Source organism: Pseudophryne corroboree, chromosome 11, assembly GCF_028390025.1.
Source record: "Pseudophryne corroboree isolate aPseCor3 chromosome 11, aPseCor3.hap2, whole genome shotgun sequence".
Taxonomy (NCBI): domain Eukaryota; kingdom Metazoa; phylum Chordata; class Amphibia; order Anura; family Myobatrachidae; genus Pseudophryne; species Pseudophryne corroboree.
Genome location: NC_086454.1, coordinates 14668253 through 14685948, shown reverse-complemented (window position 1 = coordinate 14685948; position 17696 = coordinate 14668253). Strand labels below are relative to the sequence as shown.

The 17696-nt window shown below is 47.2% G+C and overlaps 1 protein-coding gene across 2 annotated transcripts in view; it reads left to right on the top strand.

Moving 5' to 3' along the window:
* PRR5L (proline rich 5 like) overlaps window positions 1–17696 on the top strand; it is a 95323-nt gene that overhangs the window by 63210 nt on the left and 14417 nt on the right. For both annotated transcript variants that reach the window (XM_063946287.1, XM_063946288.1), the window contains exons 5-7: window positions 1708–1765; window positions 2698–2789; window positions 16882–17022. In XM_063946287.1, the coding sequence (XP_063802357.1) occupies window positions 1708–1765; window positions 2698–2789; window positions 16882–17022 (291 nt within the window). The remainder of the gene's footprint in view (window positions 1–1707; window positions 1766–2697; window positions 2790–16881; window positions 17023–17696) is intronic.

Below are 17696 nucleotides of genomic sequence, written 5' to 3'. Positions count from 1 at the left end.
GATAAGCTAAGATTCACTCCCAGTAGGCGGCGGCTTAGCGTGTGCAAAGCTGCTAAAAGCAGCTTGCGAGCGAACAACTTGGAATGACTCCCTTTGTGCAAAACAAGACCAGCCCTGTAGTTACTTATGATTGGTTGCTATAGGCAACATCCCATCTTAAATAGAACTCCCATCTTAGTAAATTTACCCTATAGTGTCCATTTGTTTGCTACTGTAATGCCCTTTTCACACAGAAAACCAGAGAACCAAATTACTGGGTAAAGCACGCGTCCTTTATCTGTGTGACAGGGTCATTCCGGGTTGACATTTCCGGGACTTCGACCTTGGTTTTTACCAGGGTCAAAGACCCGGCAATTGCAACCCGGGTTGACCCTTGTACACAGAAGAACTACCTGGGTTGATCGCCAAAAAATCCCGTCTTCACCCGGTAATTTGCTTTCCTGTGTGAAAAGAGGGCAAGACTGGGACTGGCACTCACACGACTGGTGAAAGCTGGGATTTTCACACTTTTCTGTGTAAAAGTGGCGTTCCCGAGTAATGTGACTGTTCACTAGTGCAAAGCACCTGTCTGCACAAACAGTGATTAAAGGCGAGAAGAGAGAGGGGGTGGACAAAAATGCAGACGGGCGTTGTTTTTTTTTGCTTTTTGTTTTTTTCTCTCTCTGAGGTTTATGGCCACAATTATTTTGCACGACACTTCGTCATTTTTGTGCGAGTGTTATTGTAGCTTTGTAGAGTTTTCAGCCTCGTTGGCATTTTTCACACATTCATACTTCACACACAGAATCAATGGAGAGAGGTGCCGCCCATCGCAACCAATCAGAGTCAAGCTAAAATGTATGCACTGCAGTCTATAAAATGATAGTTTCAATCTGATTGGTTGCGATGGGCAGTATACCCACTTCTCCTTTTTAGAAGCTTAAGCAAATGTTTCCAAAATGTAATTATTCCTCAATTTATATCAGCACACAAAACTGTTACATCAATTAAAAACTATGGTGGTCATTCCGAGTTGATCGCTAGCTGCATTCGTTCACTGTGCAGCAATGAGGCAAAAAAGCACTTCTGCACATGTATATGCGGCGCAATGCACACGCACAAAGTAATATTACAACGAACGATGCAGTTTCACACAGGGTCTAGCGAAACATTTCAGTCGCACTGCTGGCCGCAGAGTGATTGACAGGAAGAGGGCGTTTCTGGGTATCAACTGACCGTGTTCAGGGAGTGTTCGGAAAAATGCAGGCGTGGCTGGGTGAACGCAGGGCGTGTTCGTGACGTCAAAACAGGAACTAAACAGTCTGAAGTGATCCCAAGCGCTGAGTAGGTTTTGAGCTACTCTAAAACTGCACAAAAAAACGTTGCCGCCGCTCTGCGATCCTTTCATTCGCACTTCAGCTAAGCTAAAATACACTCCCAGTGGGAGGCGGCATAGTGTTTGCACGGCTGCTAAAAACGGCTAGCGAGCGATCAACTCGTAATGACCACCTATAAATGCTTCGTCTTCATTCATTGCAACTGAAAAAAGCTTGCAATAATTACACAAGACGCTACAACTACAGCTTCATACATAACCGTCAGGCGTATGTGTGTACATGTGCATAGTCCTGCTCCGTTCTCACTGGCCCTTATAGCTGATTATTCATGAACCCTCCTCCCGACTCGGATCAGCTAAACCGCAGCGCAAACTGTTTCTTGTGTTTCCAGAACCAGCTGCTGTCAAAGGGATTGGCCTTCATGGAAGAGAAAGTCAAGCTGTACGAAGGTGAGAGTCGGCGATGGTGTCTGGCGGGAAGCATGTAGTACAGAGAACGTGACGCACGCAGAGCATCCGCGCAGTCCTACGCATACGATGTATCGTATGCGATCCCAGCCCTGCTTGCAGGATCCGACATATCTATAGTGTAGTACTTCCGATCTAGGGGCTCCGATCCGATTCTCACAGGACTGTGACCTGAAATGTATGAAATCAGGCAAAATCGCACTACTGTATGGGCGCCTTTTCTGCGGCAAACAGCATCACTCCGCCCACTGCGATGAGATGGTAATTATGTCACCATGCCGCAGTCGGTGGAATGCAGCTGGGAGTTACATCATCACTAGTAGTCCCACATAAGGGTGTTGCTAGATTTATTTTTATGCCCCATGAACAAAAGCCAGTACCAATAAATAATACGTTATATGAAACAGTGACGACCAGCACGCCTGGGTTACTCTGTCGTATCGCGCTCAGTATCGCTAGGTATGAAATCCAATATACAGAGATGCAGAGAGGAAGCATCTGATTGGGCATAACGTGGAAAGAGGAAATGTTTATATGTGCGATGGCGGAGGCTGAATTTGTGGCTGTGAGCAGCTGATGGGGAGTTCTGCAGGTTGGTCGCCTAGCTGGAGATCTGCACAGGAAGCCCCCTTAGAGACTGACGCCGTGGGGCTGTGCCCACCCCTTATGCTCATATTTATACCTGTCTTTCTCATGAAGCTGCATTTGCACCAGTCCTATACTTAGCATTCGGCAGATGGGCCAACATCACCAGGCCCGCTCACCTCTGGGGCACCAAACCCATATTGAATCAGAATTATGAAACATTTCCAACACAGCTAGTAAAATCTTCATGATGAAGCCTCCACTGTGGCCTACACACACCTTCTGGCCGCCATCCGTAAAAGCCGTCTTCTCTGTGTATCCCTATTCAGGTGAGAACCGCGTCATGATTCTGTCCGAATTGTGGGACCATTTCTTCACCGAAATCCTGCCGACACTCCAGGCTATATTTTACCCTGTCCAGGTATTATCCCAACAGCGTTGTGATGTTTTCTTCAAAGGGCGTGTAAACCTAAAACATAAGTGGTGAAGCTTTAAATAACAGTCACATGTGCATCTGTCCATACCTTCCCAAAACTGAAGCTATTTCACAATTACATTAGAATGTGACAGCAGATAAGAACCACTAGGCCCATTTAATGTGCCCTAAATACATGCAGACCCAACTGACGTGCCAGTATATTTTGGGTGTGTGGGAGGAAACCGGAGTACCCGGAGGAAACCCATGCAAGTCGGGGAGAATATACAAACTCCACACAGTTAGGACCATGATGGGGATTGAACACAAGACCTCAGCGCTGTGAGGCAGCAATGCTAACCATTACACCATCCGTGCTGCCCAATATATAGCTTTAAATATTCATTAGAGCAGGGCTGAGCCTTGGGAAATTTATATATATATATATATATATATATATATATATATATATTGCCTTTTAATATGTTGGGAGGTATGATAATGTACATGGTGCAGTACGCCTCATAGCGCAAGTATTTTGCAATAAACAGCAACCATCTGACCCCAAGTCCATATTGCCTGCTGTCCGCATCCTACATGCAGCAGAGTGGATGTTAATGGGACATGTTTGGGCCCAGAGTCAACACCCCAAATGCCCTTACTGTAATCTGCCCCTCCCGTGAGCTGTGCAGTAGTGTCACAATGATTGGACACAAGCTACATCCGCAGGTAACATACTCCTTGATATCTCTTTCATTGCCTGTATGAGTTGGGTCTCTCCTGCGCTAACCTGTTTGCAGAAGCAATTTCCAGGCTGAACTGTAGTTAATGGAGGAATGTAGCTCACACATTAACTACAGCCCAGTACAAGTTACCCTCATTAATAGAGGTCCTAGTTGTTAATTAACCCTAAATCATATTTTATTTTTGCGGCTGGCGTTTAATAGCTGCATTTATCTCCTAATGAATTAATGATTAGCAGCCACAGAAAACTAGAGCTTCCAGTTGTCCTTATAGAGGGGCAGCTGAGGTAACTCAATGGACTGAAATACATGCACCGCTAGGGACGGGGAGACCCTGGAGACGGGAGAACACACAAGTCGGAGGACTCCACTAGAGGTCACCACAGCTCCTCAGAATAACCCTAAATCAGAGGATCTCAAACGTGGTCCTCAAGGCACCCCAACGGTCCAGGTTTTAGGTATTTCTTTTTCATCCACTAGGGGTCACTGGAGTACTCTTGGGATATGGACGGCTTAGCAGAAACAAAGGCACTGAATATTTAAATTTAGAACTCTCCACCCCTCCATATCCCCGAGTACCTCAGTGTAGTACCTCAGTGTTTTTTCTGTGCTCACAGCACTAACAAGGCTTGTGTGGAGTTCCCACACTTTGTGGAAGATTTTATTAATTTTTCATTTTTACTTTTACATTTTACTTTTTTCACTTAGCACATCCCTTCCCAGTTTCTGGAAAAACATGGGTCCGGGATAGTGCCGCTGCACGGACAGCGCATGGCGTGTCGGTCCTCACAAAGAGCACCCTCACAGCCACAGGCAGCCCACTGTCTCCTGCAACAGCTGGACGGAGCTTACAGATAGAAGCCCCGTCGCAGCCATGACCTGAAGAGCTGGACGGAGCTTACAAATAGAAGCCCCGTCGCAGCCATGACCGGAAGAGCTCGGAGCTTACAGTTAGAAGCCTGTCGCAGGCCTCCCTACAACAAGGTATGCTGGGGAAACGGGGCGGTCAGCGCAGGCGGCCGCTCCGCTGTGTGGGGTCAGTGTTGTAATGCCGCCGCTCCCGCCGCTCATACAGCCGCCCGCCCCAGCCGCTCCGTCCGGCCGCCCCAGCCGCTCCGTCCGGCCGCCCCAGCACCGTCCGGCCGCCCCAGACGCTCCGTCAGTGCTGTATTGGTGCCAGCGCTGAGAGGGGGAGAACCGCCGCAGCTCGGCTAGCGACGCCGGAAGCCGCTACGCGCCACTCCGGCCAGCCGACCTCCGCTGCTCGGCAAGAAGTGTCCCTCGCCTCCCTGCAAAGACTTCCCGGCGCTCCCCGCTGAGACACAACAGGGAGTACAGGGGGAAGGGGGGGGGGGGGGGAATCTGGTTGATTACAGCGCGGCTACAAGGGAATGTAAAGGGCTGCCATACCTATATAAACAGCAGGCAGAGTTAATGTATAATAGGCTATTGAGCCTATATTAATACTGGAGGCATGTATTGTAAACTGCCTGTGATTTTCACTGTGTAATAGACTATTGAGCCTATATTAACACTAGAGCATGTATTGTGGCCTGCCTGTGATTATCACTGTATAATAGGCTATTGAGCCTATATTAACACTGTAGCAATGGTAACCTGTCCTGTGATATCAGTGTAAGCATGGCATGGGGGCCATTTTAACCATGCTTCCTGCTTCTTCCAGTTTGTAATTCCAGAACATTCCTGCCCTACATCTCTACTCCACCGGAGGCGCAGGGGTGTTAGTGGGAATTTTGGTTCAGGTTTCACATAGGCTGGCCATGTGAACTGCATTTCGGCCATAAATAGATAGATATATATTACACACCTTAAGTAATAATTTTACTGAGTCGTGCAAGTGTCTGTCCTTTGGCTATTGTGTTGTCTGTCTGCATAAGGAGTAAGGCTCCAGCACAGACTAAAAATACTTTTAAACAATGTCTGGACATAAATCTACCACATGTTCACTATGTTTTGTAGGTTTCCACTCCGGAAGCCGGTTCATTCCCAGATCCTATGTTAAGCATTGGCAATTCAAATTGACTCCGCTCGACAGTAGTGGTAAGATCGGAGTCTCGGAAGTGACTCCGCCAGCTTGAACGGAGGAGTCTCAGCCTTTCCAAAGGTCCAACTTCACTTTGGATACCAGGGGGTTAATTTAACTGGTCTTATAATTTAAACATTTTCTTCTATGTTGCAGTCTGACAATTCTATGTCAAACCTCACAGCGCTAAATACGAGTGAGGAGGGCACATTAGACAGTCAGATAGTGCGGGTTTTGACAACCATACATTGCTAATGACCAGTGAGTCAGTCTCTGAAATTTACAGAGACTAAGGAGCCTCCAACATCTAATCCGTCGTATTTACTAAACGACAGATCTTCAATGGGTTTCTTATTTAGGATATCTTACTAAGATTTAAGGCTATTTACCCGTTTCCACACAGTGACATCTAAATTGGAGAATCCGCCATTGGTGAATTCGTCTGTGTCAAACCTTATAAAGACCCAAGATACATTTGGGTCACTAGGGCGCTCTGTGTATGGAAACAATGACGATCACGTTATACTTATCGTTAATAAGAAGCTACTGAGTATCTCTGTACAGCGTCTGCTGCCGCCTGTTACCTCGCTTCTCGTTTTTCATCGTCGCTAGTTTCAGCACGACAAGGCCAGAAGTTGTTTGGTCCTAAATTTGACAAATGCATATTTCAGGGAAAAGTCTAGCCATTGCCTCCTCCGGTATCAAGACGGAAATACTCTGGTCCGGCGTTTAAAGCCTTTAGACTTCAGTCTTTTCAAGGCTGTGGTACAAAAACAGTCACGCCTTGTAACTAGAGATGAGCGGATTCGGTTTTACTCGGTTCTCAAAACGGCATCTTATTGGCTCACGGATGTCACGTGTTTTGGATAGCCAATAAGATGCCGTTTTGAGAACCGAGTAAAACCGAGTAAAACCGAATCCGCTCATCTCTACTTGTAACGCCAGGGCGCTAAAGTCACAACAAGCCAGTGGCTTGACGGGCTCTCAGCCCATCTCGAATTTCCAATTGTGGGAGTGCGCCTTTACACGTTACATTTGCCGGGTTTCCAGCCATCCACTCATGGATGTATCCGCTATTTAGGGTTAAAAGACAGGACTGCCTCTGTCGGACGAAATAAGGCGTTTTGGCAGGTTGCCATTCAGTCTCTGTTTCAGCAGTTTTTAATTCCAGGCCTGGTACACCAACAAAGTCAGGGTTATTATTCCCGTCTGTTTGTGGTACCGAAGCCGGAGGGCTCCGTCGCAGTCTCAATCATCAAGTCACTTACTACAGATTGAAAATGGATTTTCTGCGGTCAGTATTTGCATATTTGGAGCCACAAGATTGCATGATTGCGCTTGATCTCCAGGATGCGTACTTACACATTCCGGTTTGGTCACCTCATCACAGGTTCTTGCGTTTTGCAATACGCCACAACCATTACCCGTTTCAGGTTCTACCGTTTGGCCTCTTGTCAGCGCCTCGGGTATTCACCAAAGTGATGTTTGTGATGATAGCTCATCTCAGATCCCTGGCAGTGACAATCGTTCCATACTTAGACGATCTGCTCATAAGAGCTCCGTCTCAACAGATGCTCCTCCGACTTGCGCTGCTAACGTACACCACGGTTGCAGTGTCAAGTTCAAAAACAATCGCATCTAATTCCGTCTCAACGACTTCAATTCCTAGATATGATTCCAGATACGGTAAATCAAAGAATTTACCTACTACACCAGAAAGAACAGATTATACGCCATCTGGTACAATTAGTGCTCAAGCCACGCACACTATCGGTACATTTGTGTATTCGCCTATTAGGAACAATGATGGGCTTTCGAAGCGCTTCAGTTCGGAGGTTTTCACTCGCGTCCATTTCAACAGCAGTAGTCGCCCTCACATAGGCAGATTTCCCACAGGGAAGCGAGGGTGTCTCTACTCTGGGCGAGAGTCTCAGAGGTTGGGGAGTTGTAGTTTAAAAAGGTCAGCGACAGGGGGTTCTAAAACGGATCACGACAGATTGCTGTCTATAAATGTCCTGGAACTCCGTGCAATTTACAATGCACTACATGCTTCGCTCTCAGACTGTCCAAGTGCAGTCAGACAACGCAACGGCAGTCGCATACACAACAACCAGGGAGGAACGAGAAGCCGCATGGCAATGCGGGAAGTAGCTCGAATCCTCAATTGCCCAGAATACCACAAGGTGATATTGTCGACTGGGTTCATTCCGGGAGTGGACATCTGTTAGACAGATGATCTCAGCCGTCTGGATTTTCATCCAGGAGACTGGGCATTAAATCCAGAGGTGTTTCACATGTTGGTCCACAGGTGGGGTTACCCTCAGGTGGACATGATGCCATCTCGCCACAATTACAAACGCCCAGTATGTGTCCAGAACGACAGATCCCAAGGGCAGTGGCGGTGGATGCTCTCACATTCGCGTGGTCGTACAGCCTTGTGTATCTGTTTCCACCGTTTTCCGCTGCTCTCTCCGTTGCTAAAACGGATCATAAGAGAGTCCGTCACAGTCATACTAGTGATATCTCATGGGTCTCGGAGAGTTTGGTTCTCGAATCTCCGAGGACTGCTCGCAGACGATCCTTGGCCGCTCATACTACGTCCAACCCGTTACAACAGGGGCCGTTCTTTTACCCCTATTTAGCGCGGCTGCGGTTGACAGGGTGGTTGTTGAGACCGCCCTCTTAAGAAGAGAGGGCATTACAGTATCGGTTATACCAACCATGTTACGAGCTAGGAAGCCGGTTACAGCAGCTCATTATTACAGAATTTGGCGTGCCTATATAGGTTGGTGTGAAGCTCGGAAGTTTCCGACGTCATCTTTCAAGTTACCCGTATTCTGTTATTTTTACAGACGGGGTTGGATGGAGGACTGCGTTTATCTACACTGAAGGTGCAGGTTAGAGATGAGCGGGTTCGGTTTCTCTGAATCCGAACCCGCACGAACTTCATGTTTTTTTTCACGGGTCCGAGCGACTCGGATCTTCCCGCCTTGCTCGGTTAACCCGAGCGCGCCCGAACGTCATCATGACGCTGTCGGATTCTCGCGAGGCTCGGATTCTATCGCGAGACTCGGATTCTATATAAGGAGCCGCGCGTCGCCGCCATTTTCACACGTGCATTGAGATTGATAGGGAGAGGACGTGGCTGGCGTCCTCTCCGTTTAGAATAGATTAGAGAGACACTTGATTTACTAATTTTGGGGAGCATTAGGAGTACTCAGTACAGTGCAGAGTTTTGCTGATAGTGACCACCAGTTTTATTTATAATCCGTTCTCTGCCTGAAAAAAGCGATACACAGCACACAGTGACTCAGTCACATACCATATCTGTGTGCACTGCTCAGGCTCAGGCCAGTGTGCTGCATCATCTATTATCTATATATAATATTATATATATCTGATTATCTGTCTGACTGCTCAGCTCACACAGCTTATAATTGTGGGGGAGACTGGGGAGCACTACTGCAGTGCCAGTTATAGGTTATAGCAGGAGCCAGGAGTACATAATATATTATATAGTGAGTGACCACCAGACACACAGTGCAGTTTATTTAATATATCCGTTCTCTGCCTGAAAAAAGCGATACACACAGTGACTCAGTCAGTCACATACCATATCTGTGTGCACTGCTCAGGCTCAGGCCAGTGTGCTGCATCATCTATATTATATATCTGTCTGACTGCTCAGCTCACACAGCTTATAATTGTGGGGGAGACTGGGGAGCACTACTGCAGTGCCAGTTATAGGTTATAGCAGGAGCCAGGAGTACATAATATTATATTAAAACAGTGCACACTTTTGCTGCAGGAGTGCCACTGCCAGTGTGACTAGTGACCAGTGACCTGACCACCAGTATATATAATATTAGTAGTATACTATCTCTTTATCAACCAGTCTATATTAGCAGCAGACACAGTACAGTGCGGTAGTTCACGGCTGTGGCTACCTCTGTGTCGGCACTCGGCAGCCCGTCCATAATTGTATATACCACCTAACCGTGGTTTTTTTTTCTTTCTTTATACATACATACTAGTTACGAGTATACTATCTCTTTATCAACCAGTCTATATTAGCAGCAGACACAGTACAGTGCGGTAGTTCATGGCTGTGGCTACCTCTGTGTCGGCACTCGGCAGCCCGTCCATAATTGTATATACCACCTAACCGTGGTTTTTTTTTCTTTCTTTATACATACATACTAGTTACGAGTATACTATCTCTTTATCAACCAGTCTATATATTAGCAGCAGACACAGTACAGTGCGGTAGTTCACGGCTGTGGCTACCTCTGTGTCGGCACTCGGCAGCCCGTCCATAATTGTATATACCACCTAACCGTGGTTTTTTTTTTTTCTTTCTTTATACATACATACTAGTTACGAGTATACTATCTCTTTATCAACCAGTCTATATATTAGCAGCAGACACAGTACAGTGCGGTAGTTCACGGCTGTGGCTACCTCTGTGTCGGCACTCGGCAGCCCGTCCATAATTGTATATACCACCTAACCGTGGTTTTTTTTTCTTTCTTTATACATACATACTAGTTACGAGTATACTATCTCTTTATCAACCAGTCTATATATTAGCAGCAGACACAGTACAGTGCGGTAGTTCACGGCTGTGGCTACCTCTGTGTCGGCACTCGGCAGCCCGTCCATAATTGTATATACCACCTAACCGTGGTTTTTTTTTTTTCTTTCTTTATACATACATACTAGTTACGAGTATACTATCTCTTTATCAACCAGTCTATATATTAGCAGCAGACACAGTACAGTGCGGTAGTTCACGGCTGTGGCTACCTCTGTGTCGGCACTCGGCAGCCCGTCCATAATTGTATACTAGTATCCAATCCATCCATCTCCATTGTTTACCTGAGGTGCCTTTTAGTTGTGCCTATTAAAATATGGAGAACAAAAATGTTGAGGTTCCAAAATTAGGGAAAGATCAAGATCCACTTCCACCTCGTGCTGAAGCTGCTGCCACTAGTCATGGCCGAGACGATGAAATGCCAGCAACGTCGTCTGCCAAGGCCGATGCCCAATGGCATAGTACAGAGCATGTCAAAACCAAAACACCAAATATAAGTAAAAAAAGGACTCCAAAACCTAAAATAAAATTGTCGGAGGAGAAGCGTAAACTTGCCAATATGCCATTTACCACACGGAGTGGCAAGGAACGGCTGAGGCCCTGGCCTATGTTCATGGCTAGTGGTTCAGCTTCACATGAGGATGGAAGCACTCAGCCTCTCGCTAGAAAACTGAAAAGACTCAAGCTGGCAAAAGCACCGCAAAGAACTGTGCGTTCTTTGAAATCCCAAATCCACAAGGAGAGTCCAATTGTGTCGGTTGCGATGCCTGACCTTCCCAACACTGGACGTGAAGAGCATGCGCCTTCCACCATTTGCACGCCCCCTGCAAGTGCTGGAAGGAGCACCCGCAGTCCAGTTCCTGATAGTCAGATTGAAGATGTCAGTGTTGAAGTACACCAGGATGAGGAGGATATGGGTGTTGCTGGCGCTGGGGAGGAAATTGACCAGGAGGATTCTGATGGTGAGGTGGTTTGTTTAAGTCAGGCACCCGGGGAGACACCTGTTGTCCGTGGGAGGAATATGGCCGTTGACATGCCAGGTGAAAATACCAAAAAAATCAGCTCTTCGGTGTGGAGGTATTTCACCAGAAATGCGGACAACAGGTGTCAAGCCGTGTGTTCCCTTTGTCAAGCTGTAATAAGTAGGGGTAAGGACGTTAACCACCTCGGAACATCCTCCCTTATACGTCACCTGCAGCGCATTCATAATAAGTCAGTGACAAGTTCAAAAACTTTGGGTGACAGCGGAAGCAGTCCACTGACCAGTAAATCCCTTCCTCTTGTAACCAAGCTCACGCAAACCACCCCACCAACTCCCTCAGTGTCAATTTCCTCCTTCCCCAGGAATGCCAATAGTCCTGCAGGCCATGTCACTGGCAATTCTGACGAGTCCTCTCCTGCCTGGGATTCCTCCGATGCATCCTTGCGTGTAACGCCTACTGCTGCTGGCGCTGCTGTTGTTGCCGCTGGGAGTCGATGGTCATCCCAGAGGGGAAGTCGTAAGCCCACTTGTACTACTTCCAGTAAGCAATTGACTGTTCAACAGTCCTTTGCGAGGAAGATGAAATATCACAGCAGTCATCCTACTGCAAAGCGGATAACTGAGTCCTTGACAACTATGTTGGTGTTAGACGTGCGTCCGGTATCCGCCGTTAGTTCACAGGGAACTAGACAATTTATTGAGGCAGTGTGCCCCCGTTACCAAATACCATCTAGGTTCCACTTCTGTAGGCAGGCGATACCGAGAATGTACACGGACGTCAGAAAAAGACTCACCAGTGTCCTAAAAAATGCAGTTGTACCCAATGTCCACTTAACCACGGACATGTGGACAAGTGGAGCAGGGCAGGGTCAGGACTATATGACTGTGACAGCCCACTGGGTAGATGTATGGACTCCCGCCGCAAGAACAGCAGCGGCGGCACCAGTAGCAGCATCTCGCAAACGCCAACTCTTTCCTAGGCAGGCTACGCTTTGTATCACCGCTTTCCAGAATACGCACACAGCTGAAAACCTCTTACGGCAACTGAGGAAGATCATCGCGGAATGGCTTACCCCAATTGGACTCTCCTGTGGATTTGTGGCATCGGACAACGCCAGCAATATTGTGTGTGCATTAAATATGGGCAAATTCCAGCACGTCCCATGTTTTGCACATACCTTGAATTTGGTGGTGCAGAATTTTTTAAAAAACGACAGGGGCGTGCAAGAGATGCTGTCGGTGGCCAGAAAAATTGCGGGACACTTTCGGCGTACAGGCACCACGTACAGAAGACTGGAGCACCACCAAAAACTACTGAACCTGCCCTGCCATCATCTGAAGCAAGAAGTGGTAACGAGGTGGAATTCAACCCTCTATATGCTTCAGAGGTTGGAGGAGCAGCAAAAGGCCATTCAAGCCTATACAATTGAGCACGATATAGTAGGTGGAATGCACCTGTCTCAAGTGCAGTGGAGAATGATTTCAACGTTGTGCAAGGTTCTGATGCCCTTTGAACTTGCCACACGTGAAGTCAGTTCAGACACTGCCAGCCTGAGTCAGGTCATTCCCCTCATCAGGCTTTTGCAGAAGAAGCTGGAGGCATTGAAGAAGGAGCTAAAAGGGAGCGATTCCGCTAGGCATGTGGGACTTGTGGATGCAGCCCTTAATTCGCTTAACAAGGATTCACGGGTGGTCAATCTGTTGAAATCAGAGCACTACATTTTGGCCACCGTGCTCGATCCTAGATTTAAAGCCTACCTTGGATCTCTCTTTCCGGCAGACACAGGTCTGCTGGGGTTGAAAGACCTGCTGGTGACAAAATTGTCAAGTCAAGCGGAACGCGACCTGTCAACATCTCCTCCTTCACATTCTCCCGCAACTGGGGGTGCGAGGAAAAGGCTCAGAATTCCGAGCCCACCCGCTGGCGGTGATGCAGGGCAGTCTGGAGCGACTGCTGATGCTGACATCTGGTCCGGACTGAAGGACCTGACAACGATTACGGACATGTCGTCTACTGTCACTGCATATGATTCTCTCAACATTGATAGAATGGTGGAGGATTATATGAGTGACCGCATCCAAGTAGGCACGTCACACAGTCCGTACTTATACTGGCAGGAAAAAGAGGCAATTTGGAGGCCCTTGCACAAACTGGCTTTATTCTACCTAAGTTGGCCTCCCACAAGTGTGTACTCCGAAAGAGTGTTTAGTGCCGCCGCTCACCTTGTCAGCAATCGGCGTACGAGGTTACATCCAGAAAATGTGGAGAAGATGATGTTCATTAAAATGAATTATAATCAATTCCTCCGCGGAGACATTGACCAGCAGCAATTGCCTCCACAAAGTACACAGGGAGCTGAGATGGTGGATTCCAGTGGGGACGAATTGATAATCTGTGAGGAGGGGGATGTACACGGTGATATATCGGAGGGTGAAGATGAGGTGGACATCTTGCCTCTGTAGAGCCAGTTTGTGCAAGGAGAGATTAATTGCTTCTTTTTTGGGGGGGGTCCAAACCAACCCGTCATATCAGTCACAGTCGTGTGGCAGACCCTGTCACTGAAATGATGGGTTGGTTAAAGTGTGCATGTCCTGTTTTGTTTATACAACATAAGGGTGGGTGGGAGGGCCCAAGGACAATTCCATCTTGCACCTCTTTTTTCTTTTCTTTTTCTTTGCATCATGTGCTGATTGGGGAGGGTTTTTTGGAAGGGACATCCTGCGTGACACTGCAGTGCCACTCCTAGATGGGCCCGGTGTTTGTGTCGGCCACTAGGGTCGCTAATCTTACTCACACAGTCAGCTACCTCATTGCGCCTCTTTTTTTCTTTGCGTCATGTGCTGTTTGGGGAGGGTTTTTTGGAAGGGACATCCTGCGTGACACTGCAGTGCCACTCCTAGATGGGCCCGGTGTTTGTGTCGGCCACTAGGGTCGCTAATCTTACTCACACAGCTACCTCATTGCGCCTCTTTTTTTCTTTGCGTCATGTGCTGTTTGGGGAGGTTTTTTTGGAAGGGACATCCTGCGTGACACTGCAGTGCCACTCCTAGATGGGCCCGGTGTTTGTGTCGGCCACTAGGGTCGCTAATCTTACTCACACAGCTACCTCATTGCGCCTCTTTTTTTCTTTGCGTCATGTGCTGTTTGGGGAGGGTTTTTTGGAAGGGACATCCTGCGTGACACTGCAGTGCCACTCCTAGATGGGCCCGGTGTTTGTGTCGGCCACTAGGGTCGCTAATCTTACTCACACAGCTACCTCATTGCGCCTCTTTTTTTCTTTGCGTCATGTGCTGTTTGGGGAGGGTTTTTTGGAAGGGACATCCTGCGTGACACTGCAGTGCCACTCCTAGATGGGCCCGGTGTTTGTGTCGGCCACTAGGGTCGCTTATCTTACTCACACAGCGACCTCGGTGCAAATTTTAGGACTAAAAATAATATTGTGAGGTGTGAGGTATTCAGAATAGACTGAAAATGAGTGTAAATTATGGTTTTTGAGGTTAATAATACTTTGGGATCAAAATGACCCCCAAATTCTATGATTTAAGCTGTTTTTTAGTGTTTTTTGAAAAAAACACCCGAATCCAAAACACACCCGAATCCGACAAAAAAAATTTGGTGAGGTTTTGCCAAAACGCGTTCGAACCCAAAACACGGCCGCGGAACCGAACCCAAAACCAAAACACAAAACCCGAAAAATTTCAGGCGCTCATCTCTAGCTGGTATCTGTGTTGTCAATTTATTTTCAAAGACGATTGGCTCTATTGCCGTCGGTACACACCTTTCTGCAGGGTGTCCTCAGAGTACAGCCTCCATTTATCCCACCTACAGCGCCATGGGATTTGAATCTGGGTTCAGATTTCTTACAGTCTTCATATTTTGAACCCTTACAGCAAGTGGATATTAAGTTTCTCACTTGGAAAACGTTTTTCAAATTTGGGTGCCTTGTCATGCAAGCCACTGTATTTGGTGTTTCCTGATGACAGAGCAGAACTTCGGACGAATACCGATTTCTTACCAAAGCTAGTGTCATTTTTTCACATCAATCAACCAATAGTGGTTCCTGTGTTGACAGCACATTCTAGAATTCTGAATGTGGTACGCGCATTACGCGTTTATATGTTCCGAATGTCTACGGTTCGTAATGCGGATACGTTGTTTGTTCTCTATGATGCTGCTAAGTGGGGTGGGTCAGCTTCTCAGCAGACCTTATCCAGATGGATAAAACTGACTATACGTCAGGCTTACCTTAAGACTAGGTTACAGTCGCCTACATCAGTAATAGCTCATCCCACAGGTTCTGTGGGAACGTCATGGCCAGCTGGTCGTGGAGCTTCTACAACGCAGCTTGACCGTGCGGCTACATGGTCTTCAGTGCACATGTTTGTGCGTTTTTACAAGTTTGATACGTTTGCGGCATCAGCATCTAGCTTTGGCCGCCTAGTGTTACAGGTGTCAAACAGCTCTCCCGCCCACGGGGGAAGCTTTGGTACGTCCCAAGAGTACTCCAGTGACCCCTAGTGGATGAAAAAGAAAATAGGATTTTGGTACTTACCAGGTAAATCCTTTTCTTTGAATCCATAGGGGGCACTGGACGCCCACCCAGAGCAGTTTTACCTGGGTTGTATTAAGCTCAGGGGATCTCATGGTAACACATTTTCACAGACTGGTTCAAATTATAAGGTTCTATCGGTTATGGTGTCAACTGTTTCGTTGTCAGTAACGTTATGTGTCAACTTTGTTGTTGTCCGTTATGTTATAGGAATTCTCCATTGTCAACCTCTCTATAGTTCCTGTTCGGCTCAGTAAAAAACACTGAGGTACTACACTGAGGTACTCGGGGATATGGAGGGGTGGAGAGTTCTAAATTTAAATATTCAGTGCCTTTGTTTCTGCTAAGCCGTCTATATCCCAAGAGTACTCCAGTGCCCCCTATGGATTCAAAGAAAAGGATTTACCTGGTAAGTACCAAAATCCTATTATCCATAGCTCAGCACAGATGGTTAAATGAAATAGACTGAGGAGCTCATTAAGTCACCTGTAGCCAAGCACGGATATACTTAAATCCTGGACCGTTGGGGAGCCTTGAGGGCCGCGTCTGAGTACCTCTGCCCTAAATATTGGGCATAACCTTTCTTAGGCTACAGCTGGGACCCTAACGTTACTGGTACAGCGCCCTACACTCCTTATTAGGTGCACCATACTTGGGGGTAAATTGTCAAAAAATGCAAAAATGACAGTAAATAGTTAAAATATTACTACAATAACAATATTGGATATAACCTTTATTTTGCTGGCAGAAGAGCGTTGAGAAGTAATATTCCTATAACGGTTACACAGAATTTTGTTATTGCAGTAATATTTTATTTATATGTAATGAAGAAGATGCCAGTCCTGGTGGCACCCTGATAACTTATTTATACTGGATTTATTGAGTCTATATACGGTGGTATACCGGTGACAGGAAATAATGTGGGGGGAAATGCAATGAGATCTGATAATGTCAAAATTGCTGATTTTTTCTGTGGGACTTAACGGGTGACTGTAAAGAAGAGAACAGGCTGGTTCTGCCATATTAAAATCACCCCTGCAAAATACAATCTTCGATTTTACCAAATTCATCATGCAGATGTGTCCTCCTAGACTGCGGAGGACACCTCTGTGGTGACGTTCTGTGCAGAAGGGTCCGTCTGGTCAGCATGCAATCTCTTACAAGTTGTTGTCCACCATGTTTCAGGGCCAGGAACTTACGATTCGTCAGATCGCTCTGCTCGGCTTCAGGGACTTGGTGGTGTTGAAGGTTCACCTGGAGAACACGCTCCCCTTGTTGCAGTCACAGATCCCACCACCCATCCTGCAAATGTTGCTGGTCCTTCAGGTAGGGTTTCCCACAAGGAGCCGTGTCTGGGCCAATTACTTCACCAGAACTGTTGGACAATGCGGCAACTGCTAGTATGATCGGCTTGTACCATTAGGACATACTAATTTCTCAGCAGCCTGAAGAGAAGATGCTTCATTCATGCTTCCCCAGTCTTATCAGAGACCCCCTTCCTACTGTCGCCAAACATCTAATAATATCACTGAAGACTTTGGGGGTCAGTCAGACCTGATCGCTCACTAGTAATTTTTGCAGCGGTGCAATCAGGTCAGAACTGCGCATGCTTATGCACCGCAATGTGCAGGCGCGTCGCACGGGTACAAAGTGTATCGCTGCTGGGCGATGGATTGTATGAAGAATCCGTTCGCACAACCGATCGCAAGGAGATTGACAGGAGGAAGGCATTTGTGGGTGGCAACTGACAGTTTTCAGGGAGTGGTTGGGAAAATGCAGGCGTGTCCATGCGTTTGCAGGGCGGGTGTCTGACGTCAATTCCGGCCCCGGACAGGCTGAAGTGATCGCAGCGGCTGAGTAAGTTCTTGGCAACTCAGAAACTGCACAAAGTTTTTTTTGTACCGCTCGGCTGCACATATGATCGCACACTTACACACCTAAAATACACTCCCCAGTGGGCGGCAACTATGCGAACGCAGGACTGCAAAAAAAAAGATCTG